The sequence below is a fragment of the Gallus gallus genome, chromosome 8 (assembly GCF_016699485.2).
Source record: "Gallus gallus isolate bGalGal1 chromosome 8, bGalGal1.mat.broiler.GRCg7b, whole genome shotgun sequence".
Classification (NCBI taxonomy): Eukaryota; Metazoa; Chordata; class Aves; order Galliformes; family Phasianidae; genus Gallus; species Gallus gallus.
In genome coordinates, this window is record NC_052539.1 from 24395428 (window position 1) to 24422940 (window position 27513).

At 44.0% G+C, this 27513-nt stretch overlaps 1 protein-coding gene across 2 annotated transcripts in view; it reads right to left on the reverse strand.

Moving 5' to 3' along the window:
- Positions 1 to 27513, reverse strand: part of LRP8 (LDL receptor related protein 8) — a 149956-nt gene that overhangs the window by 46356 nt on the left and 76087 nt on the right. For both annotated transcript variants that reach the window (XM_046944254.1, NM_205186.3), the window contains exon 3: positions 14521 to 14643. In XM_046944254.1, coding sequence (XP_046800210.1) covers positions 14521 to 14643 — 123 coding nt within the window. The remainder of the gene's footprint in view (positions 1 to 14520; positions 14644 to 27513) is intronic.

Here is a 27513-nt window from a genome sequence, read left to right on the forward strand (position 1 = left end):
TCACCACCTCATAATTCCTTATAATATTTGTAAAGAGAAAAGTTCTTTGATTTATGTTTTGATTTAGACTAAATGCTGTCTCCTGAAGCCAGACTTTAAAAACAATGGTAACTACAACACGTAATGAAAATATAACAGGCTCCCATCTCATAAAGAAAACAAAGTCACATACTTGGAAACCCCTTGCTCACCAGCCAGTGGAAGAAAATGGTCGTGCAGAACTCAGGCATGTGTATACAGGTTGGTATGCACCAACAGAATGCAGTGGTCACTACTAGATTAAATGAAATCCTGCAAATCTGGACTCAGAACTGAACACATACCTCAGACCACCAGTAACATGAAGCCAGCAGTACAGTCTAGATCTGTTATTTTATTCCACTTTTCATTGCAAGTATCCTTTGTAAGGATAATTAGATAATTATGCATTTCAAAAGGTTTATTGTTTACGCCAGCATAATGAAAGGAAGCAAAAAGAACAATCAAAATTGTGCTCACAATGCTGACATAATATTGACTAAATATTTCTCCTGAAAATGCCACAAACAAGATCACTGGTTCACAACAAGTAACAAGGAATTGTTCAAAAGCACTGGCCAAAGGACTGAGACCACAACATGCAGACAACCCAAATACCCACACACTCTCAGACCAACAACAACTGGAAGCAGCAGTGGTGACCTTTAAGTTTCAGGACAACGAAGACCATCTACAACAGGGATTAGATGCAAAATCTGAGAGCACATATGGAAAGGATCAGCTGTGACCGAAGGCTGCACAGATTCCAAACATTTTTTTTTCTTTTCTTCTTTCACACTGATGGGTTTGAAGAAGTTGTTTAAGCTCAGCCGTCGTCAGAGGCTGTGCACCTCACTGCCCTCACTAAAATACTGATGCATGTACACACGATATTAAAGCATGGCTATGGCCAGATGCCACCCTTCCCACTAGCACTACAGAAATAAAGTCTGCCAAAGAAATTGCTTCCCAGAAACCATTAATTTAGGATGGTCAGCTTAGAAGAAAGTGCTTAGCATCCAGAAAAGGTAGATTTAAAAGGTGGTTATCTGTTCCAAAAGTATTGGCCCAGGCACTTCCAAAAGTCTGGACTTCACTCCCTACCTTCACCTCTTAGAAAGAAGTAAATTAAGAAGACACTTCATTAAAGAGGTATGAAGGAAATCTAAGTAAGGGATTGTGAAAGAACAATGTTAAATTTTAAGCGTTTCCACGTTGTCAAATCTTACTGAGTTACTAAAAAGCCTGGCAAGAAATTACACCAAGAAGAGTACCAAAGTTAAGAGAGTTTAATCGCCTCTAAAATTCAACCATAATTCATAGCCCTATTATTAACTGGTGTCTATCAAAGAACAATATAATCAACAGACTTGATGCAACCACCTCGAAAGATGCAGTGGCACCAATATGAGCAGCTTTGACAAAATCCCATCACTTTGTTTTCTAGATGGTGACACTTGGAACCACTTCACTCACCTCTAGTCCCCTCAGCAACATTCCTCAGCAATGTCATGCAAGTCCCCACTGATATCCTTATTATGCACCACCACCACCTTAGTGTGTAAAGCAGGAACAGCTGTGCTCTGCCACTGGCACACGCTCATGCTTCTCCCATCCTTTCTCCCACCCTCCCCACCTCTGCTGCTGCTTGTTCTGCTCTCTGCACTGGTGTCCTCTTGTACTTCTTGCTTAAGCATCTCCTCAAAGGCTTATTTTGCCCATTCTGTAATAATCTTGGTAACAGAATCATACACCTATGTGTATTTATAAGCATAACAATCAAGCTGTTCTTAGCCTCAGATGAAGACCCCTTTCACTACAGAGCGAAGTCTGTCATCTCTGTTCTACTCCTTCTGCTCTCCATTTCATTAACCCTCTCATTTGACTTGTTTCTGCTCCAATATAAATTCACTCTAACACACACGTAACTCCACCACAGTGTAAGCTCTGCTAGAAAGCAGCTGTGTGGGTCTGGGCTGAACCCTACTGGCTTCAGTAACTCAGCTGCAAATGCAATTACTTAATTACAAGGGAAATGCTAAGCACTGTTAATGGACCCATGTTTGATCTGCTTTCTAAAGCACCTCACACACATCTCGGTGCTGAAATAATCACTGTTAGCGAAGTGCTTGGGTGGTTATCAGACAGAATTCCAATTCAGAAGGGGCTCAGAGTAGATAAGTTAATGCAAAAAAGAACTTAAAATGTGACTTTAAAGTTGACAATATTTCTTTAATCCCTTTAAGGCAGTTTAGTTTGCTGTCTAGCTTGCAAATAATGGATCAGGAATTGTTTTGGTGAGTTTCCTATCAGATAAGCAGGTAGGTAATTACAGAAACAAAATGGAACTTTAATTATGCAAGAAAATAAAGAACAACCAACATACCCACACCAAAAATCCCAACCAACATTGTTTCTTCTATTGTGATCTTCTAAAGCAGTGCTGTTTCTTACAAATGACCGTATTGTGTTAGCTGGGAAGAAATCACTGATTAAAACAATCAAAAGCCCTACTAGAAACTTGGACGTGGTTCTTCTTTGTGAGAAAAGAAAGTGCTCCATCTGGCTGGCTGAAAGATTTGAATTGCTTCTTCAAAGGTCACTTTAATCTTTCCTCACAAATTAATTTAATTAAATCTATTATTATAAGGTTGGTATTTTTACATAACCTATATGAAATCTTGGTGTACTCTGATAAATCTAGAAGATTAGAGAATGTTACCTATAGTATTTAATCTTGATTTCCTACTAATCATCTCCACCTGAAGCAACTTGTCTGATTAGTATGCAGTTTCCAGGTAAGCCAGTGATCAAACGCTCATAAAGGTGAAACATCATTAGTCACACTCATAGGTATCTGACAGAGCTTCTCTTCAGTTCCTGCTCTGAAAAGCTGCAGCATCATTAAACAGAGGGTAAAAGAAGTCAGAGGCATCAGGAGGAAGCCCCAGCTGGAGTTATCTCGCACATCAGGCTACTGAACAGCCACCACTCCTTCCCCAAAGCTCCACTTTCTCAGCACTGCAGGTGCTCTGCAGTTGATGCCAGCTCAGGTTGGCCACGTTTGAACCAGTACTGTAGAGGCTCTGGTGCAGTGGAGGCAGCAGCCCTTCTCCAGACACTCCAGAGTACCAATGAGTCTGGGGAACTGATGTGGAAGTGCACATGGGCACACTGGGTCCTTCCCTTTCTCTCTCAGGCTAATCCTGAATGAATTTTGTACCTGGAGAGTGTGAGGAGGAAGGAATGCTCTCAGACTGCACGCTGGGCTCCATCGAGAGCCCGCTGGTTACAAACAGTGATGAAAACACAGGCTCTTCAGAAGTCTCTCAACTGTGGCTAAGAGTCCAGCATAAACCCACAGGGCTCTCTGAGCCCCTGCATCAGCAGCTGCTCTTTCATTATGCCTCTGCCCAGGCTCATTTTCTTTCTTCTGGTTGACAGAGATTACTCCAATTCTAATCAAAACAGGGAGGGAAAAGCCCCACAGAACACTAGGGGGACTAAATTATACAAAGGATAAAGGAGCCAAGCAGCACTGAGACCACATCCATCGTAAAAGAGATTACGGCTGCAAAAGTGCTTCTTATCAATAGGGAACCTACAGCCACAAAAGGTCCCCAGATGAGCAAACATAATGAAACCTGCCAAGATGAGTGATAAAAATCACAGAAAGAAAAATTGTACACATCTCCAGCAAACTGCAAGAATCCATTGCAAAACATTTTTTTCCTGCTACCAGAAAATCTGCACCTTATCTACTTCCAAATGAAAAGCTTCCCCAGGTATGCTGCAACACTGATGTTGCACCTTGTGTCTGCTGTTACCACATGGCCTTTCTGTTCTGTCAGAGCACACAGTATAAAAACATCATCCAGGACTTTGTAAAAATTCACACTGTGAAGGCATCTTATGTCACACTCCATGTTATGCTATCTGCAGCATGCAGAGTAGCTGAAAGGAAGCCATCCTGCAGCACTGTGCTAACATCTGCACTGCCACAAAGAGGCAGCTCCTTCACCAAGACTGGGATCCAAGCTCGTGCCAAATGATAGATGCTGCTTTCCCATATTAAGGTGACAACTCCTATGAGCTGGTGAAGGTATCAACGTATGAATTTCTGCTCAAAGGGGCCAACAAAGCATGAAGAACTCAGAGTAGAAAAAGCATTATCGTTTTTAAGACATCCTCGCTCTAAAACACATTTATATGTGCAAATAGAAAGAAATTCTGAAAAGGCTCTGCTGCTATTAAAATTGTGTCTCTCAGAAGGGAACATTTCATCTTTTATATACGCACAAAGAAACCCTCACCTGTTTTCTTTTTCAGACGATGGAACAGACAGCTTAGATGGTATTTTAATTGCATCTGCTCAGGCTGCTGCACAAAAACAGTGCTGTGGAGACCTGTGGCTGAGAACAAAAGGTGCTCCCCTGCCATCCATACCTTCCCTTCATTACACATAGCCCTGCTGGTTCACACAGCTCAGCTTCACATCTGACTCTCACAACATGTCCAGAGGCAGGAATTGAAATAAAAACATACACTCTAGCAGAATTTAGTATGATAATTGCTATTTCTCACTCACATTCTACGCACAGCCAACATACCTGCTGAAATGCTCAAATTACATACTGTTATTTTGTGTATGTGCACTTCCAAATATAATTTTACTCGATTTTAGTACAACTGGGAAAGAAACTGCTGGCGGACCAACATGTAGACATGCTTCTTGCCTCACAAGGAGAAGCATGGTTATGGTCCTGTCAAAAATGACTATTTACCACCTCTGTCACAAAACAGATTTCACAGCCTTCACACAGTAACTCAAGTCCTGTAGAACAGTACACTTAGAGAACTCCAATGACACAGTAAGATGCCTAGCCTGGCAGTATAAGCTGGGAATAGGGTTCATTAACTGGCATTAGCGCACTCATACAAGAACACAGCCGCATGTGTGGCCTAACCAAGTTACTGAGCTAAAGCCTCTTGTATTTTAATACAAAGGGTTCTTAACGTGACTTACTATGTTAAAATACAAGATGAGGTGAGCTGAAATCTGTCACTCAGAATACAGCTACTGCACAGTGTCCTTACTAGAGACCAGAAGCTACTGCTAAAGCAAAGAGCTGGCTGAGGCCCAACGCAGCTGTGGACGTCCGCTGCACCCCACAGATGTGCAGGGCGAAGGTGTGTGTGAGCCTCACACTGCAGACAGTGCTGCGGTGCCTCACCCTGAGCACAGCACGACTGAAAGCATTGCAGAGAACTAAAAATCTCCAGGGCAAGGTTTAAGTTACATAAATTATCTACCAAAGCATGCACAGGCTGCATATTAAACCAGCCTTAATCATGATCCTAATCCTCAAGGAAGCAGGATGAAGTATCACGAGACCCTCATTAAAACTGCAAACGAGTTCAGTGGGAGCTTGTCCTGAATGAAAACATGATCCCACAACTGTACAAGGAGAGAAAGACAAGAAAAATATCTACTAAGTAAAGGGTGCAATTAGGAATCACAGCTTCAACCTACAAGAAACCCATTATGACATTAAAACACAAAGTATTTAAATGTGGAAAATGTTGAACAAAGCCATTTCATTTTCACTTCTTACAATATTTTCCTCACACCACAATTCATCCATTCAAGACAGGGCAAGAGGTTTGCTTTCTGCACAAATACAGCGCAATGCTGCCTCATTCAGTTGGCAACGTATTTCAGTTGTCAAGTTATGACTTGCTTTGGATTCCCAGCAATTTTATTTGCTTTTCACATCAGCCACAGTAAGCAAGCCAACAATTATTTTAAAGATCAGGAAATCCGAATTTCAGAACACAAGCAGGAGGAGAATGGAAAAAAAGAAAATCATTAGGCTGTGAAAAGCTGCTTGAGTATTTTTGAAAGCCTCTTCAGTTTTTTACTAGTTTGATATTGATGGGCTTCCAAATAACTACACACACAAGGCCTTCATATGCTTAACCTTCACTTTCCAGCTTCTTCTCTCTCACTAACTGCAAGATTAATAGTAGCCATAAAAGGCAGCAGCAAGCCCTTTTATGACTGTTCCTGTTTATGAACTGTATGAACACATTAGACCAATAGGAGAAATATTTAAATGCCAACATTTAAACATTTGCAACAGTCAACTAATGAAAGCTCAGAGCTGACCTGGAGCATCCCTGGAGGTGTTCAAGGCCAGGCTGGATGGGGCCCTGGGCAGCCTGGTCTAGTGTTAGATATGGAGGTTGGTGGCCCTGCACGTGGCAGGGGGGTTGAAGCTTGGTGATCCTTGGGGTCCCTTCCAACCCAAGCCATTCTATGATTCCATGACCTGAGGCACAAGAACACTGCAAATGCCAAAACTTGCAAAGCTACATGAATGAGTGACTTTCTTGCAAGATTACATTGCTTAATAAAAGAAGAGCAAAAACATCTGAGAAGATCCAACAGATAACTTCTACTGGTTTTCCTATTGGTCTAGAACCTCTGAAAAGGTCACTTTTGAAACTCAAGCTCTAACCACCTTCCCTTGAAGGAAAAATAGGTTTTCTTTAGCAGGGCATTACTTCAAAGTTTTTAGCACTGGTAGAATTGAAGGACAATCACTGGATCCCTAAATTAACTTACATCTCTAGGTAAGTAAAATGCTGAGACCACCAAAGCCATGGAAATCATCAAAAAGGAGATGTAATTCACTGCCCAACAGCCACAGATAAAGTTACCCTGCTACTAGGGATAAACAGTTGGGCTTTGAGTATGCTGAATTTGCTTTGATGTAAAAGGATAATTTCATGCTTCAATAAAAGGAACAGGATGCAAGAAGAGCTAGATTAGGTTTCTCATCTAGTCAAAGATTTCTTGTGTTAGTACCTACCATTTTGTGTCCTTTGGGATAGTGAGGTCAATTTGGGGTTGTTCAAGGACCCACTAGGAGTCATTCAGATGAGCTGCAGTGATAAAGGAACCAGGGGCACTTGTGAAGAAAGTATACATTGGCTGAGATAAGATGACTGAAGTAGAAATGTTAATGAGCATTTGAAGAGTTACACATACTTAGGATAAAAAAAGACCTTTAGAAATCTTTGCTAGACCAGAAGATACGATCTGTAGGTCTTCTAACCGGCCTTGACAAGTCTCATCCATCTCCAGAGTATTGCTAATGTGTTCATCAAACAGAATTTTTACGAGTCTGAACCCCTTCATAAGTAGACCTGGAAGGTAAGCACCATACAAAAGATATAAAATATTTTTTTATATTTTATTTTGGATGTGATAAGGCTTTGACAGAGGTTAGTGAATGATGATAAAAGTCTATTCCATTTACAGAATTGTGCTATTTCCAATTTCCTGGCAAAACAACAATAGACTACACACAAGGAGAGGCTGAGAACTGTGTTCAGCCATCAGAAGAAGAGGCGAAAGGAAGATTTTATTGCTGCCTTCAACTCTGAAATGGGAAGGAACTAGAGAAAAGAGACAGACTGTTCTCAGACATGCATGGTGATGCATGAAGCAACACAGGAAACTCAGGTGACGTCCAAGGATTTTTTTTCATTAATATAGGTGGCCAAATGCAAGGACGGACCTGTTTGCAGCAGGGCCTGGACTAGATGACCCCCAGAGGTCCCTTCTGTCTTAAATTACTGTGTGACTCCATGGAAAGATGATCATAGGGTGATTTTGTTTTATTCCGTCTCCATAGATTTGTTCACTTTGACAAATCGAAGTTTTTGCCATCAGTCTCACAGACTGAGTCTGAGCCTCAGGAAAACCAGACTGCCTCTTCTTGCCCATCAGCAGAGGGGTCCCGTAGCTCCAGAAGCATTCCCACCTTCCGTACCTCACGCTGTATTTGTTCACAGATGCAGTGGAAACCTCAGCTGCTGTAATGCTCCCAAGGACCCACCACACTTGTGGGGGCCCAGTAACCAGACCACAGAAGCTGCAGGATTTTGTGCTGGCAATAGCCAGTCAGTGTAATGGGAGTGCTGTAAAAATGAACACTTGTACACCTGACACTAACCTTACCTCGCTTAATTCCTTGAATGACATAACATAACAAATTCATCCAACAGAACAGTCTCAATTTATTTATTCCCCTGCACATACAATTCCCCACCATCACAGCACAATACAAACAAGAAGATCTGCTCTTGATGCTGGGGAAAACAAAACAAAAAAATCCTTTCTGTTTCTGCCCCAGGTTCTAAATTGTGGTATCTGGCTGTGATGATTTGACCCGGTTTGTTTGTGGGGGCTTTTTTTTCTTCCCCCCTCCCATTGGAAGTTCAGTGGCCCAGTGTACATGATGGCCTGAGTGAGACAGTCCACCCTTCTTCAAGATTAATGAATTCTCCAAGGGCAGAAACAGTCTATTAAGTCGCTTTCCAGAAAAGCACGGTAATGTAACCAAACTCAGTCAGACGTGCATGAGACGTAGATCAAAGATGAATAACATGGAAATAATTTCCTTTGGGGTGAATGGGAAGCTAGGAGAGGGCTGTGCATTTGGGGGTGAGCAACACTGTCAGCAATACCAACAATTGCAGAATTATGCTTCTGTGCAACTTAATAGCAAACGAGGACCGGTATTACAGGAGATGAGCATACATAGCAGCAGCACATAAAGTGCCCAGGATCATGGAAAATGCCCATTAAAAATAAAACTGTCAAGTTTGGATACATCTCCCTGAAGGACATGCACTTCAAAATAAGAAGGACTGCATGCACTGATACTGTATTTCAAACCAACATTCACGGATTTCATTTTATATTCCATTTCCATTAAAAAAAATAAATCTATTTCCAGGACTGCTGCTTATTAAACCTGCCCTATTAAACCATTCCTTATTACATGCAACATGAATTCAGGCCTCCCTTTTCCTCTCTCATAACATCCTCCCGCACCATTCCGTATAATAACTTCTGCTCTTAACTAGGAGAATGTCACATATCTGATAAAGAAATAAGAAATGGTGAGTTTCTGCTGCCTGCATTCCTTGATCTCATTATATATACGATGTCCTTAGGCAAGAGTTTGCCAGCTCAGATCTTTACTTGCTCTATCCCTTTAATTTATGTTCCCATCAGTGCTGCTACTGTTTGCTAGCATTTGTTTTTATTTTTCTCTAGAGATTTTTATTTTTCATTAAATAACCAAATTCTGAGGAAAATTGAAAATTTCTTTCCTGTAAAAAAGCTGCATGATTCTGTACCTGTGTTGGAACAGCGCTGGGTGGCTAATATCCATTTTGACAGAGGTCTCTTAGCTCAGCAGGAAGAATGACTACCATTCCCCCTTCCTCAGCCTCCAGAAACTGGATGGTGAAATAGCAAGGAATCTCTCACATTTAAGCAAAGCCTGTGCAGCACATGCCACCACCCCAGGGTAGGCACTGAGCAGCAGTGGGCTGCTTTTAGTGAGAACAATGACAAGGAGGTCTGGGGCTCCTCAGCTGGATGGTTCATGGGGCCCTACCAGAGACCTCCTTGCAGCTGGCACAGGCACGTTGCTGCATAACCTAGTAGCAAACAATTATAAGATCCTCAGGTGGATGAGCTGACTCTGAGGTCAAAAATGTTTTCTGTATCTCCAAACAGGTTCTGGTGAGGTACGTAGGAATCGGGGGGTCTGGCTGACAAAGGCACTACTAACTCTGCTCCCACTGCTTCCAGACGTTCTGTTCTCCTTTTTCATGATTTGTGAGAAGCCCCCTGCATACAAGCTGGCATAACAGAGATGAAACCCGTTATCGTGTCAGAGCACCTTCCAATGATGGCAGCTTTGCACCCACTGCAGGTTTTGCCTCACCCATAGGCAGAGAGCAGCAGCATTGGCTCATGTCAGACAGAGGATAAGCCTGCATCTCCCCTGGCTGCTCTCCCAGCAGGCATCCTGCAAGGCCTAAGTGGTTCATTTGCTTTACATACGTGCAGCCAACCTTTCCTGAACAGAGACCTCCTGAACCTAAAAAGGCTTTGTCAAGGAAGATGAGGCTGGAGCGTGACATGCTGGACCATTAACTCTTCCCCTTCTCCATCAGCAGTGCAGTGCAGCACAGCTAAACGGTATTTCTTAGTTCCATCTCACCCACCATCCCATTTCTCCTCATTTATTAAGTATGCATCTCAAAATAACTTTCTTCCCTTCAACATCACATTCCTCCTCCTCCTCCCTCCCCCAGCCTCATTCAACCCAACTTCTTAAATGGTGCATTCTGTCCCTCCTGCCCTCTGCGGAGAGCATTAATTTTTGAGTTTGCATGGCTTTGCTCCCCCTGATTCAGGGGCTCATTCTACTTCCATGCAAAAACAAACTAAGCCAAAATAAAACAATGCCCTTCCCCCATCACAATATCTGATGATTACTTCACAGAGAGATCCATCCCACAATATCTGCCTGAATAGATCAGCTTACAGAAGAGGGATACACTTATTTTGGATACTTCAATATAAAATAAATGAGACCAAATAAACTCAGCTGCCAAATAATAGCACTGAAGAACTGACAGATGGCAGAACACTGAGGCTTAGCGGTGCTATTTGCCTGCTACATGAATAATTCTCTTGGACAAACCTATGGGTGTAAGAGTATCTTTAGATGAAGGATCTTGCTCAAAGAAAAGAAGAAATATAAGCAGCTTCTTCTTCGTAATAACTCATTTTCAAACCAGAAGCCTGAACCACCTTCTCCAAAATCAGCTCAAGCCAGATACAACAGTGAGAAGCCCTACAGATTCCATCAGTTGGGAACTCCATGGCCACTTACAGCCACTGCTCCCTGCCACATTCAGTGGCTTGAAGAAAATACACTTTATGTGGGTAGCAGGAAAAAACCCTGGACACCACAGGTTGAACAAAGTCAGGCAAGCTGTGATGCCATCTTATCTATGGACACAAGACAGGTCACACTGTCCTGAAAACCTGGGTAACATCCTGAGGGGGGATATTGCCAGGTACAAAGCTGAGCAACTTCAGGGATCTGGGAAGCAGCAGCAAACTAAGCAGGCTTTTTTAATGTTTGTTTACAACAACCCTTTAACTCAGCACTAGAGACAGGGACACAGAACCCCTAACAACCAATCCCACAAGGTATTCAAAAAACAGCTACAGAAGCATACAGAAAATGAAAAGCCATTTAGGACATGGCTAGGTGCTGGGAGGAACCACGTTGTTTTCATCTCTTTGGAGATGGACATACTCCTAAAGTGCAACATTCAGCACTATCAATGCTCTGAACCTCCACATCTCAAACGGACTACAGACAATGTCCCAGTGTTACCTTAACTGAGGAATAGCTCTGGAACCTGGCAGAGATGCTGGTAATTATGTGGCCTGTCTGAAAGCAATTGATTTTATGAAGTAGTTTGGATCTTGCCAGAGGTGAGAAATCTCGTTTCCCATCCCATCTCTTCCCTAGGGAAACTCCAGAATGCATTCTCATGCAAAGGCTGTGCTGCATTTCTACACAGGAAAGTGAGACAGTCACTGGGGCCTGCAGTCACTTCTCGACCAGGAGGAGGAAAAAACAAAAAGTCAAGGCCTGCTGGGAGAGACCTTCAAGGGAAAGCCTTACAGAATGCCCCGCTATACATTTTGACTCTTGCTAGATTTTCTGTCTGTAATTACAGCTTTTTCCTTGTCCTGGTATGGCATTTACACATACAAAGGGTTTGGGCTTTTACTTTGGGGGTACACATTAACAGCAAAGCACAATGCTCCAGTTTTGTGTTTAACAATCTGCCACGTTTATCACTCACTGCTGCCTTGACGAGTGGCAATAGGAAGAGCTGCAAACATGTGTGAATTAATCCCACAACCAGGACAGTGCTTATGCATTATCGGCCTGATTCTGGTTCCTTAGGAGCAGATCGGATCAGCATTTGAGATGACACATACTTTGACAAGGATACAAAACATCTGGGAAGAATGGCCTTACCATGCAAATTAAAGCCTATAGCTATCAACAGCCATAAGATTAAAACTACTTGATCTTCATCTGATTAAGTGCGAACCTCAGATCTGAATAATCCCATAAAAGAAGTCAAGTTCCAAAATTCTACTTGCAGATATCTTTAAGATTAGAAGGCAAGCACTGAATTGGTACAGAAAGAAACATCAACTTGTCTGTAGAGCCAGCCACAAGTCAGGCATAAGCTTGTATTGGGCATCCTATAAACTTTGAGACATGAAGATCTTGCATCTACCACACAAACTTGTAACAACAGTTAAACATATTGTGCTGAGACAGCTATACACAAATATAAGAAAGAATGGAATTAGAATTAAAACCAGCCTTAACCAGGCACTCCAACAGTGCAGCCAGCTACACGGTACGAAGGCACGAATCAGAGCAGTTCAACGTCTGCTGGAGGCCCTGCTATGATAAAAGTCACCTTCATCTTCTGCTGTTGGAAACTGGGATTGTGGCTCAGGACCACCTTAATCCAGATGTGAAAAATATGCAACAACAAAGAGAGGGCCAGAGCATCAGAAGTTTCTGGTTTCAACAGAGAGAAGCACTCACTCGTGCAAATTCCCTCTGGAAGCCAAGAGACCCTTCCTGACTGACAGACATGGATGTTATCTTCCGTGAATAGAAATGCTGCAGTTATAGGCCATAATTACATGCCACAGTCTCTGACCTGTTTTCAAAACTCTTGTACTAAAAATAAAAGAAAGGCCAAATCAAGAATTAGTCCACACGGGCACTGTCACTTCCACAATGAATTCCTGATTGACCTGTCACAGCACACTACAGAACTGGAACAGATTTCTGCCTGTGTCAAGGTGACACTGGCCCGCTCCCATTAGCAGCAGGGAGACATTTCAAGGGCCATTATTTTCCTGATACTATCTGAACAGAAGTACCACTGCACAAATGTAGTCTTCAGTTTCTTAGTAGGTTTCGAGCAGAAAAATCACGCTAAACTGAACAAATGACTTTCCTCTCAGGATGGCAGCCCCATATTGTACCAATCAAAGGCTCAGGTCAAGCATCCTTTACAATATTTAAGTTTTAAAGATGATTTCCCCAGAGAAATAACGTAAGTGGGGAAAAATGGGAGGAATGGAAGGCGATCAAGAAAAATCACCAGGGAACGAAGAGCTGCATGGTCTGTACCCTCTCCATGCTACGGCCTCTGCCAAGAGATTTACAGACAGCAACACCAGGGAATGGAGCTGCTTAGTTATGCAGCCCCCCTCCACACAATCAGGTAGCGGAAGGAGCATTAATAAGATAGCTTTTGAGTAAGGCGGATGCAGGGTGAAAGACCAACGCTTATAGTACATAAATATGCTAATGCAGTCACTGAAGTCATTTTTTTCTGTAGCCAGTGTATGGGTGCAAAAAAATATTCCATTCATTTTATGCAAAAGATAAGCTTATTTATCTTTCTTAATTAGGGAGGGAGAAGGTGGAACAGGTACTAGGATTAAAAATAAAAGCACGGTTATTTGTGAAGCCCTCTACGTGCCAATAAAACACTTCCTCCAGCACTGTTTCTGACTCACGGGAATATATTTGCAAAGTACATGACTGGAAATTCAATAGAATGGCTTGTATAAGTTTCTTGGTCTGCCCAAGAACAAATGTGCAGATGTAAGCAAGCTACTGTTTTCATTACAGTGTTCCTGGGACTCCCTTCAACTCAGCAGCAGACCTTCACAGCTCTGTACTAACAGCACGGATGGAGGACCTCAAAGAGCAAAAAGAATACATGTACTATGTGGAAATTAAGCATGTCCTTTTACTTACTGAATCAATATACTTTTAAAAGGCGCTGTCTGCACTGATCATCTGTTATATCGGCTCTCAGCTTCTGTTATTTTACATTGCTCATCTTTTGTCTGTTATGTTTTTCCTCCCTTGTTCTCCAAGGCAAAAACTAAAGTAAGAAATAATAACGTTGAGCAATGCCCTAGGAATTGCAAAGTTCAGCTGTAGTGACAGAAGCACTGTTTGCAGTGATAAAGCATAAGATGCCACCCCATGCAAAATGCTGCATGCTGCAGTTTCCAAAGGCCTGACCCCAGGCACACAGATTTCATAGTGCTTGATTCAGACCTTACATGGTGCAGCCTCACAGACTTGTAAGCCTATACTCCAGGGAGCAGCAGTACACCTTGTGGGTGCAGGACGAAATAATAGCTTGTGATTCTGCTTGGACTCCTATTTCTTAAAAGTGTTCTCTTTTGTGAGACTACTGATCAGGAATCTCATTGCACCGCTGCTGATCACAAGCCCTGAAACTACACAAACTGCAATAGTGCTAGAAACGTTTCCAGTTTCTGTACCACTGTCTGGAAAATTGGTATACTGGAACACTTGGAAGCCATCTGATTCAAATGCCCTGAATCTCTTGTGTGTTTTCTGCTACAACAAAAGCTGAAGTTTAAACATCATCCTGGGAGTGTCAAGAATAACACCTTCCGTTTCTTAACACCCCGTGCTTTGACAGGACAACACGTCTGAAACACCACTTGTCTGTGCTACTCACTGCATGCTGCTTCTGATTCATCCGACCCATCAGAGCATTCTTCTTCGCCGTCACACTTCCACCTATCTGGGATGCAGTGCCCGTTGTCACAAGCGAAATCCGTCTCAGCACAAGTTTTCTTTGCTGCAGGAAATGAAAAAACAAACAAAACTGGATGTGAATATAAGCAGAGTGGATCACCTTCACTGCATCCAACCCCACGAAGGACAGCACTGACTTCCCCACGTCAAGAGAATTCATCCCACATTCAACACTGCTTCTCCACGACAGAATCACACAGGTATCGCAGATGGGTGTTCCTTGTCTCTAAAACTCTTATTCCTCAGTTACTCAAAATGGATCCACTCTTCTGCATTTCCTTCCAGACAGTGAAAAATAAGTAAATAAATAAATAAATAGGGACGCTCTTTATCAAAATAAGGATCCGGGGTTTTTACTACAAAACATTGCTGCCTGCATGGAACTGAAAGTGTGCTGCATGATTTACAGACAGGTGAGACAAACAAGTCTCGCCTTTGGAGTACTACGATCTAACAATGTTTTTATCTATGCAGTCTATTCATGGCTTTTTTTAGTACATCTGTCACCATATTAGATGATCATAAAGCACTCCTCCAGACAATAAACATCATTTCATTAAATGTCAACCGCTCAACACTCTTTGCTTTGCTTGCATTAATCTAGGGCTTGAAAAAGATGCAAGGCAGGAGCTCAAGCAATTAACGGGTCTATTCCACTGTGCTGGTGGTGCAGCACACTCAGTGCCCTTAATACACATCAGCATTATTCCACTGCAGCAGAAAGAATGCAGTCTACAATCTGGCCTCTTCAGTCCTTGGCCTCAGTGTGTACGTGACCACCAGTCACTGCCTTTTCCAATGGTGTGGCTTTTCTACAAGGAATCCAACTGAAGAGCAGATCGGTTGACTAACCAATTCATATAGCGGGTGGTGGCAGGGAGATTTCCTTCTTCCCTTCTGCAAAGCTGCTCACAACCTAATAGGATCACAGGAAAATTCAGGCAGTAAAGAACACCTGGAGGTCATGTCCAGCCTCCTCCTCAAGACCAGGCCAGCCCTGAGAGTAGATCAGGTTATTCATGGCTTCACTCACTCTGGTCCTAACACCTCAATCTGACGATGGAGACAGCATGAACTCCCTGTGTGATCTGCTCCACTGCTTGCCTGATCCCACAGGGAGACCTGTGCTTGGTACCTACTCCTCGATGTAAGTCATATGTACACATTGTGGCTTCATCAGTATTTCTTCCAGCGGACGTTTTCAAAGCATTAAACACAACAACTTACCCTCTAGGGCTTGATCTGAATTTTTTTCTTACTTTTTCTTACATAAACACAGGCTTACAAGCCCGTGACCTATGCAGGAAAAGGGTCATTGCTGCATGAGGTACTGGGGAGGCTGCCATGGCAGAAACCAAGCATTCACATTCTAACATGAGACACACAGCTTCCCTGAACAAGCATCGAGCAGGAAAACACCACAAAACACCACTAAGCAGCTGTACAACCTCTCAGGATGCACTTCATAAAGAAAATATGCATTTACTCCCCCCTTACACTGCTAAATGAACCACGTTCTAATGAAATGGACAATTTGCCCTTCAGTCACTTAGAACCAAATATTATGAACAAATATAAAGAAAAACCACAGGGGCCAACTGTTTTACAAGAGACCAGTGACAGCAGGAACCCAGCCTGATCTTCCAAGGATGTTGCACATCCATTATCAGAGGAAAAAGACCTGCTCCTCAACACTCGTGCAGCTGGCTATCATGGGTCACTTCTGATGTATTTATTACATCAGATTAATTAAACTAAGCTTGCATGTAATGGTCAGAAGCTCATACCAGATGCTGATGGGATACGAGTGCAGAAGCAAAGTCACAGCATTCCCCTGCCTGCTGCCAAGCTGAAGCTCAGCAGTTGCTGTTGGAGGAAAACTGCAGCACCCACAAATGAAACAACTGCGTACTTTCCCTGAAAGCAGTGATAAGTGTAACGCTGGAGAGGTGAGATGTTTCACTTTCAAAACATGTTTAGTTTAATACAAGCTCCCTCAGCATCATCATGTCTTGCTTCCATCAGAAATCTCTGGTCCTTGGCTCATTCCCAAAAGACCCAGACGGTGACCCAGCTACCTTTCCACCTCCACCCAACCCACTCTTTCTCCATCAGTCTGACACTCTGACCACTTATTTCCAGGACAGACAGACACAAGAGAGAGGTCAGCAACAGACAGGAGCGTAACAGGCAGCCCTCCCACCCTGCAGCACGGCCAGCCTGCTCACAGCAGATGGTGGCACTGATTGCTTTGTTCCCCCGACACTGCTCTTGGCCAGCACAATTAATAGATTGCCAGGATTCACAAAAGGAAGAGAAACGCATTGCTGACATTCACGGGGCATCCTCTGAGGGTGTTAATGTGCTCCCTCAGCAGAGCACCTCTTTGCAAGGCAAAGCAGTGCTCAACCACCCAGCAGCAGAGAAAGGGGTCCCTGCCCACACGCCCACCCAAGGGTCCCACAGGCCCCTGCCTGATACATCAGCAAGATAAAAGCACATTTGGTCCTTTGTTTGAATCTAAACTGCCTAATCACCGAAAGCAGCAGGCTAAGGGGGAGAGGCCCTTAAACCACTCTGTGATTGTTATATTTACATCTACCATTTCTTATTTTGCTGCTTTTTATTATTTATGTTTTAAATAATGTATTGTTAATATTCTTCATTATCCAACACATGGGTCATGGCTCTGCAGAACGCCTTAATTAAAACATACTCTGCTTTGTGTTGCAAACAGCAGCCTGGATTATTCAAACTGCAAGAATACTGAAGTCCTGTCATTTCTCAGCACTAACGCAAGCCTGGAATCACTTTGTTTTCAACCAGATTCCCCTTCTGGCACTCAATCCTCTTGTCTCTGCAATCAGGGCACAGGCAGGGAGCAGTTAATTAATATATCAGCGCTCTGTCATTTTCCTCCTTCTCTTTTTCAAGTCCAATAACCTCTTCTATTAATCTCCCATGTTATACACCTTTCTTCCATCAATTCTCTATTAAAAATTCATTCAGGCTCACACCATAAATTGTCAGCGGTGCATTAAAAAGTAAAATAAATAAATACCTCCCTTTTAGACAGTGGGGAGGACACAGGTTCATTCTATGGTTTCACCTGGCTCAGAAATAGCCAAGCAGAATTAATTGTTCCCCTGAGACCTATTTCCTTTGCCGTAAGCAGCACAGGCAGCTCTACTCACATCTCTTCCAAATGAACATAAACAAACAAGAGTAACTAGTCACAGCTTCCCTGTGCCTCTGCTCCTCAGGGGGCAAACTGATACCTGGAACAAGAAGAGAGAAGGCTACTGAAGCATACACACAGCCTTTCATCTTCTTCCCTGCTCGGATACAGGGAGTGACACCAAAGAGACTGCATTTCTTTTGGCTCTTGCTCCATTTGCCTTTGGTACCTGCTTTTCCTTTTTCCACGTCTGCAGCTGGGCAGATATGAAAGGAGTTCCAACGTAGAAGTTAACTCCTGTGCAGCCACAGGGCTGATTCCCAAGGGGCTGAGCACTGGTTTGGGCAGATTTCCAAAGCTTGGTTAGAAAGGAACTCATCCCTGCTTCTCTTCTCCCAGTAAAACAGACAAGAGAGGAAATAAAGCCGTGACAGAAACACAAAATAATGCACGGAATTTTAAACTAAATTGCATCAGACCAGCACGGCCCCCCATTTTGCAAAAACACCCTCTGTTTTCCATTATTTGCATTCCTTATCCCAAACTGAAGGCGAGGAGTCGGGGTTCATCCCCGGAGCAAATAAGAAGCAGAACTTGAGGCGACTGGTTTAGAATCTGAACATTTACTGAGGGTATCCATAAAGAAGCAGTCAGTGGGGATATGTGCAATTAGAAGGAAATGCATACTGAAAGAAAAAGGAACAAGTACTGGCAATGAGAAGGGATTGGATGCTCTACATGCAACTTCTGATTTCAAAAATACCTGCTGTGTCAAACCCCAGACATTAAAGCCAACCAGGTAACTGAAACTAATTTAAGAGGTCCAAGATTTGTACTTCCATCATCTTTCTAATAAAATCCAAATCCTCTCCTATCCCTGAAGCCCTCAGTCACTTCACTTGGTGCTTCAGTTCTAGAAGCTTTCCGGGACAGGAACATCTTGTATGCCTCATCTTAGACACTAGGCCCTCTGTGATTCAATTCTAATCCACATCCAGCCTCAGGAGCGTGCTAACCCAAGGAGACCTGCAGACTGAGATGTGCCTTTCCCCCTCACTAGCAGCTGGCCAGTTCCCACCAGATCTGCAAAGACAGGGGAGCAGGATGTGGAGTCTACTCCTACACGTTCCATACAGTCAGTAGCTGAACAGAGAACAACCAAACCTACAGCCCCACATGAGGAGGACAGAACACGGCCTCTGCCCACTGGCCAGACGAGGCTGCAGTGGTGCTGCCATCCCGCAGCACAGGCTGTTGCAGGGGTCTTCAACAAGATGAAAACCAGAACAACTTCTCAGACGCTACAATCTTGGCTTCACTTGCTCTGCTGCCCTCGTGTGAATCCTGCTCCTATTTTGCTTCTGAATCAGCAGCAGGCTGCCCATCGGCTGCTATGTGATCTCACCCGCAGCTACATTCAGCCTCCTTGGAGAAAACCATTTCACCCAAGCAGCTGTAAAAATAAAAGGGCATAAAATGAAAATTTTGAGGGACTAAAATACCTAACCCTGCAGGATGTGAGAAGGGGAGGGAGTGGTAGGCCAGAAAGAGACACTTAAATTCATGAAACAGGGTTTCATTTCATGCTGGGAAACTTCAATGGTGACTTTGATCAGTGGCGTACCACAGACACAGACAAGACTCCACGTGAGAAGAAAAGCAGCATCACGTGAGCTCAGGGGCCTGGCTTGGTCCTGAGGCACCAGCCTGCACTGCGACAGCCACGTGGCTCTGCCCAGGACAGACCTCGTTGTTAGGGCTCACTCGGCCATTCTGAAAGGTGTCAAACTGAGAGAAATTCAGTCCAGCTGAACCATTTACTTGTCCCTATGTTATTTGCTGCTTACCAAGAGAAAGGTATCCAGCTTGAGAGAGACTCTGGGCTATCCAACACTTGACAGCAAGCAGATGCCTTTGGTTTATAACTCCGTCCACACCTGGCTGCAGACACAGCCACATGACACTGCAGATGATGCTCTCAAATAGGAACCTGAGGTTTTTTTTAATCTGCACATGACACTGAGCTCACTGCAAGCCTTTTCTGTACCCCAAGCTCAAAAAAAGAAAAAAAATTGATCCCCAAACCATTCGACCATGTTAAATACCCAAATGATACCTTACTTCTCGAGGAGATTTGAAAATCCTAACCTGCAACTTAGTGTTGTGGCCTGAGTACTCCCAAGTGCTGTAGACTAACATGGCACTGGTTTCAATGAAAAGGAAGCACAACGTGAGTGTATGTCGATCCACCAAGGTGTGACCTCCTCACGGCAGCAGGTGGGCAAACAACTGCCTCGTCCCTGCCCAACACCACGGCACCAGCTATGGGGTTGGCTGCCAACAGCCCAGGATCACTCAGCTGGCCATGCTGCCAGCTCCTCGGCATGGGAAATCCCAGGAACATGTAGCTTTGCAGCTACAAAATGGCACGAGATAAGATCGAGAGTTGAAATGTCAGGATATCCTCACAGATGTGGGCTGTTGGATCTTTTTAGTTCTCAGGCAACTAAAGACACCTTGAAGTAATGAAAGGGAATATTTAACCAGGCTCCGAATCCGGCCACTTCTTTTGATGCTGCCATCTCAGCAGGCAGTTACATTTATGAAGTAAGATGAATGAGCTCACCTCAAACGGGCGGTGCTCAGACACAGACTGTGTTCCCTTTGATACCTCACATGAAACACATTTAAATGTCTTCTCCCCACGACCCCTAAACCCACCTCAGCAAGCAGTGACCCACTGACAGGGGCTCCTTGATGCCCACGTTCCAGCCACTGCAACAGATGTGCAGCTGTTGAGACTAAACCAGTCCCTTTGATCAGTTAAATCAGATCGAATAAACTGAAATACAGACATCACCTGGGGTTTGCATTGCTATCAGAGCTACCCAACTTCGTGCATTTTAAATGGTAATGCGTACACATCCTTGATTTCAAATTATTTAAATACATTTTCACATTCAACACTGAGCTCAATGCGAGGAAAATGGCAGCACATAACAGCAATCTGTGTGTGAAAAGCCATGAAAGTTGTAGTGTTCTGGGAAAACACAGAACGCTACAACTGCATTTTGTCCTCGTGTACGAAATTAAAGTGCTATCAACAAACAACCACATGCCTTCACTGCTGCCATCAAGGTAAAACCCTGAAATCCTTTTCCTTTCCTCAGGTTGCTCTGCTATTTCGGACATTAAGAAGGGGCTGTCCGCTCAGAAGTTGCTCCGTTTCTTCCCAGATGCACAAGTTGAATGAATGCAGTATTTGTCCCTACAAACTGTTTCACCAGCGATAAAAAACAGTATTGATCCCTTTTGATTGTAATTCCAGAGAAGATTTCAAGGACAAAACAGCACACAAATGGGTGTGCTCCCAGAGGTCTGCACCACATACAGATGGGGTATGCAAGATGAGTTCTCTCCAATGAGTCTGAAGGCTTCAGGAGGGCTCTGGCTTCATCTGGGGGAGCTTTGCAGCTGGGAACAACCCCAGCAGAGACCCCGAGCACCACCTCACCCCACAGGAACATCTGCTCCCTCAGATTTTCCTCCTTCAGCTACGTTTTGTCTTCCTTGAGATTCAGGTGCAAAGCACCAGTGATCTTTTAAGCCGCAGAAAAAGAAGTTTTCTGACAGTTTGCTCATTGCTATTCTCCAGAAGCCCACACCACCTTAGGCTTCAAGTCTCTGGGGGTTTAAAAGGAAAAAAGGCAAACAAAAATCAGCTTGCAGCCTCCCCCCTGCCTCAGTCTACCTGTAAATTAGAAAACCCTGCTTTTGCTGGGGGGTGGGGAGGCACAGATATTCCTTCCCGTACCTTCAATTTGGTACGCTCCAACCTAACACTTTGTTTTTAAGTATTTTCTGACTAAAGCTCATCCACGCTGCCTCTTGCTGACGGAATTGCCAGCTCTGTCTGCCTGCTTTGGGTTTTGTTTTGCTTTCTTTTAACGAGCAGCAAGACGCTGCTGCAAGACACGAGATCTTGGGTGGCAGCTACGTGTATGTTATTCCACAATGAAGGCTGTCTGCAAACTCCCCAAGAGCCATTTCACGTCACTCCGTCCTTCTGTTTCTGGGAATTAAACACTGGGGGCCATGTTCTACACCCTGATGGAAAACCACCGAAGCCCATGAATAATTACTGGCCTCAGTGATCCCCGCACAAAATTGGACGCAGATGTTTTTATGACGCCCTATGATGTGTGTTTTTAATGCAGGTTTTACAATCCTCAGCCTAAGTTATGGGCCTCAAGGAGACGCCAGTAAATATTTCTGTTTGACAGGGTGGTCGCAGAGATAGGAAAATGCTCCCAAGGCAGGAAGGTAGAAACAGTGCAAAACTCCCCAGACTCGAGCTTGGGAGCAATCACCAGTGGGGGACTTTTCCACCATGCTGATCCCACGCTGCAGCCCCTGCTGCTTTTAAACCCCCGATATCCCCTAATTATTAATGGCTATCGGTTTCCATAAAGAGGTTAAACTATCAATCCACTGATGGAAAAATGGCTGGGCTTTCTGGGGTCAAAACATACTGAGGCTACTTCTGCTGGGAAGTATTAAGAAGAAAAACGCATTATGTCCACAGAGGCATTTTTATTCCCACTTAGAAACACGCCTATACCTCATCAGTCAGACAGGTGCCAGGGAACAGAAGAGCTGCGCTTTGAGGTTGCATTTGTCCTCAGAAAAGGCGGCTAAGGATGTGTGAATGCAGATCCTTTCACTAAGCAATACTGAGGTCTGCAAAGAAAAAGGAGGGCCTCTCTGTAAGGTCATTATTTAACTCTCTGCTCCATTTGATATGATTAAGGATTATTCCTTTTTCAACAGGGTGGTGAAAAAAATCTCCAAGACCAGTTGAGAAGATGGTAAAAAACGTATCCCCAGAGCCTGAAGGGCTATTTCCTACCTGGGGTATGTTGTTGCATTAAAGCACTGCAACACTGCGGTTCATATGGAAGATGCTGAGTTGCAGCAGTTGCCTTTCATAGCTTGGACACAACGTTAAACTCAGTGCCTGAATGTAATAGACAGCTGTAAGGATGAAGTACACCAAAGCAAAACATGGTGGTTTCAGCAGAATTTTGTGCTAAGTTTGCTGAAACTCACGTTTGCTTGAGGGAGGTACATCCACAAGTCTCAGACTCAGAGCTACGACAAATGCCCTGCCATGCTCTCACTGCAGCTGCACAGTACGCTGCCTTTGGGGTTAAAAGGTATTCCTGGGGTTCTTCAACCCCTTGCTGCACGTTTGCCACTTCATTGCTGGAGTTCGCTCCTGCACGAGGTGCCAACAGTTTCAGGTAAAGCCCCTTCCCCTGCAGCTCAGCCTGAAAATAGAATATACATCCTATTTAAGCCTTGATTTACAAAAGTTGGCCTGAGTCCAGGCTGCATGCTGTTACTGTGTGGAAAAACAGTAACCTGATATTTACACCTGCAAGCTCTGTGTTTGCAAGCGCAGTAAAACATCCATACAACACGCCTATGCACCAGTATTATACATTCCCAAAATGTGTTAATTGCTAACAGCCCACGTATCTCTGATCTGTAATATAAATTAGCTGGAGCTAATGACACCCTGAAAATCCAGCAGAATTCAGTGCAAAGCTCACAAACCATAACAACCTGAAGGAAAGAAAAAGTACAGGCTCTTCAGAAGTCAAACAAATGATCTAAATCCAATGCTCAGGCTCAGCCCTCTCAGTTGCAAAGTCATCCCTTCTGTTGGTAGGAAAGAAGGTGAGGGGACATGATTTGGAATAACAGAGCATTGCTGCCTCTGTGCAGGGTGTGGGTGGTTGGCAGGGAAATGCAACACAGGATGCTCTGATGAGTTGCACCTATAGCAACACACCTGATCACATTGCTTTGTATCCAACTGCAGGAGACATAAAGCGGCTAATCTGCTTGCTTCTGCTGTGTTTACTGACTAGACATTCTCTAGCTACTTAACATTGGATCACTGCTCCTTTTCTTCTCTCTCTACTTTACTCAAGCTGCACAACAAAGAATACAACAAATACTCTATGCAGTTAAGAAAACCCACAGACCATGTTTTACCTTTCAGGAAGGCTACAATACTACAATTTAAATACACAGGGCACAGTCTTGGAAGAATAAGGAGTCAATAACAATGAAAGGAGTGGGCATCTTCCTGAAGATTGTCTGCTATTAAAAAAAATGCATGTTATAATATACCTTCCTGGAAAGCATTTTTATGTTATCACAACAGGAATGGTATCATAGAATCACGTTGGAAGAGGATCAAGTCCAACTAGGTATAGGAATCTGAACTGAATTAATTGCACAGCGACCCACTGGGAGCGTCCAAGATGATTTAAAAAATAAAAACAAGGCCCTGATTCTTAATATTTAGCTAGCCCAGAGCCACTGATGTCTGTGAGCGCTCACTGTACACGTACATGTGCAGACACTTTTTCTTTAGCTCTGTGCTAAGGAAGACACAAATTGCATCTGAGACTCCAGACGACTAATTTGCCAGGAATCTCACCTCTTAAGGCCACTGAATTAGAGCTCTGGGAACTGTAAGGAACTGCACACAAAAGCATTTTCAAAAACGTCTCCAAAGCCAGCATCATTTCAGACTGAACAGCAGGTTCATCCTCTGATCCAAGTCTGTTACAGCGGAACGGTGCCAAGCAAACGTCTATTAATATTCTGCCAGGAAGCAGGAGAGGGTGGGCTCTGACACTACATGAAGTGAGGTGGTCAGGTTAGGAGCTGGACAGCGGTCACGCCATCCCTCCATTTGAGCATAAACCTCAAATAAACCCGTCATCATCTGCTGTCAAATGCCTTTGTGCATTGCAATACGAAGCACCAGTACCCTGGGGATAGGAGATGAATGGGCACAACGTGGGAATTATGATGCATGCAGCAATACACTTTAACCTGTTAACGAGTATGACCACGCTTACTTATTTGGAGCTCTCTAATCATAAGAAGACATCAACAGCTACTGCGTCACGCTGACAGGGCCCTCCACAGCAAGCGTGGTTCAGAGGTCCACGGCAAACACAAAAAGGCTTTGTCTTTTGATGGGAAGAACAAAGCTACCATGTGGTACAGCATCACACATGCAATTAGGCAGGAAAGTTAATTCAGCAGAAGCAGATGGTGGAACCAGTGGCAGTGCTTTCAGTGGGCACGTTTCCCCTTACCCTCGAGCCGCTGTGAGCGGAGGTGACGGGGGAGTGGTGGGCGGACCGCTGGTGAGCTGTGCCGAGGCACTGAGCTGCACCGCGTGGTACCTGGGTGAGGTGCTGGGTGCCCACCTCACTGAGCAGCTCCTGTCTCCTCCGTATCTCCTCACCACAACCCCGGGGTGCCCCAGGGTTGCTCCATGAACCGCACTGCACATGGAGGGAAACCTAGGCAAAGGGACAGAGCACCTCAGCCCTGCTTGTGCGGGGAGATGCTGAAGAGGAAAGGACAAGAAACTGCTCCCTCTGCTTCTTATCCTACAGCTCATCCAGCACGGGACAGGAACGAAAGGCTTCTTGTTCACTGCTGATTGCCCTGAATGTGCAGAAGACCTAACAGCCAAACCACAAGAATCACACAAAGAACTACAATACAGGAAACCTTGTGATCTGCGTAACTTTGAAGTAACAGCCCTGGACACAGCCTTCAAAGTCTCCTCTGCTATAACCTTCATCCAGTGCTGCTCCGTACCTTGCAGATATCAGCAGTGCCCACATGAGGATGGCATGAGCCTTCAGCTGAGGCATTTGATTAACACAGTGTGAACAACCAGCAGCCAGACAAAGTGCACGTATGCTCCGGTCACTACAGAATTCTCTAAGTCCAATCTCATTTTCTTGAAAGCTCCTGGTAACCCATTAATTAAAACACATTATTTACAGCTTCCAGGGGCTGGAAGCCATGGGATACGCTCGCTGGAATTCATACAACTCTGTGCAGTCAGTTCTGCTCTTGTCTGCCTTGCAATCACTGCCATGGCAATGGGCAGGAGATGACAAAGAAGCAGCAAGATGCGCTGGAGGAGTGCAAGGCAACGTTGCAGGAAGGCACAGACAAAGAAGAATCCAACTGCTGCTTCCAAACACAATCTTTCTTTGTGCAGGTACAAGTTGATAAAGAGGGTTTTCGATGGATGTAGAAACCAAAGCTCCTTCCAGCCAAGTGCAAGCAGGTGGGGTGGCTGGAGCACCCTGCCTTCAGTCCAGGGCAGGACATCGTCAGGGGTTTGTGGTGAGACAGCAGTAACGAGTTGAGCCTCAGCCTAAAGAAAACCCTGAGGTGAGGAAGCATAGTTTAACTTATCTAATAAGCATCCCCATGCCACTCAGAGCAGCACCAGCTGCAGACAGAGCTGCTCCATGTTCAGGAGGGGTTTCTTTTTCTTCACTCCGTTATTAAGTAGTCATGCTCATCAGCAATTCCCCTGGCTTTGTAGGAAGAAAGCATTTTAAAACATAAATTGGAAGGTCTGACTGACAAGTACAACAAAAGTCTGCTGGGTCTTTGAACTGATTTCCAAAGGTGGTTTATGAGAATAAAGGGAAAATTCAGTTCTATGGAATTATGAACTTTTTACTGCCTTAAGGAGTCTCACATGAACACTGCTGAAAAATCAAGTACCATAAACCCAAGTCATCCACATAACCCTCTCAATGATTGCTATGTTTTTTCCCCTCCCTATGTATTTCTCACAATTTATTTGTTTTATGAGGCCACTGGTTACCTATGTCTTTATGTCTTCAATGAGACATAAAAAGGAGACACCTCTGTGAAAGTAAGCCACTATCAAAGCCTAACAGCTTTCCTCCAGCAATACAACAGTGGATTTGGGGCATATTCTCCTGTGGTTCACTCACAATCCTTTCATTGGAAAGAAAGGAAAGAGCAGAACACATCTCCTGCACGATGCAGAAGCAGCTCTGCAGATTTCAGTGTGTAATTCCCAACACCCAAACTCCTGCACCATGCCCTCAGCTGGTGTGAAAAGGCTTATCTGCTCTGAAGGCACAGTAGTTACTCTGATTCGGATTAGCTCTACAAGCTTCTTTTGACATAATATATTGCAACAGTGCATTGACATTATTTTAGTCCAGCTTTAAATGTACAACAAAAGAGGTATTTTTCACCATAAGCCAATAAGTTTGCATAAATTTTGATTTTTTAATTATCTTCAAGTCTGCCACATCACTTATACTGGTAATACTGCATGGCTCCCATGGCAGTACAGTGACCGAGCTGAAGCCCTGAGCTCATCAGCACCACTATAAACTGAAAAGCAGCATCAGAAGCAAGGAAGGAGATTCAGAGGTGAGAACTCCACCTCCAGCATGACAGATACTATCGCCATGCTCAACATGTCCAAAAGTAAGGAACAAAGAGGAATCATTTTCATATGCTCCTCCAAGCTACTGTAAATAACAGCATGGGTGAGATCCTGTGGCTGCAAGGTAAGAGGATTCCTAACAACCACACACCTTCCAGTCTGTCACCACCAGAACTGGGACTGGTGACCAGTATCAGAATTAAACTTCCCCTCTGCAAATGGTTTCCAGTCACCCAACTGTTACCAGGACAACTCCAGCAGCCAGAATACAAATTACCTTTGGGGTACCACGGTAAACTTCAGCGCTGATCAACCCCGCAGGCAAATTTAAATCACAGCAATTTAAATGACAACTGTGTAAACAGCAGAAACTATTAAACTATCACAGGAGTCAATGGTACTAT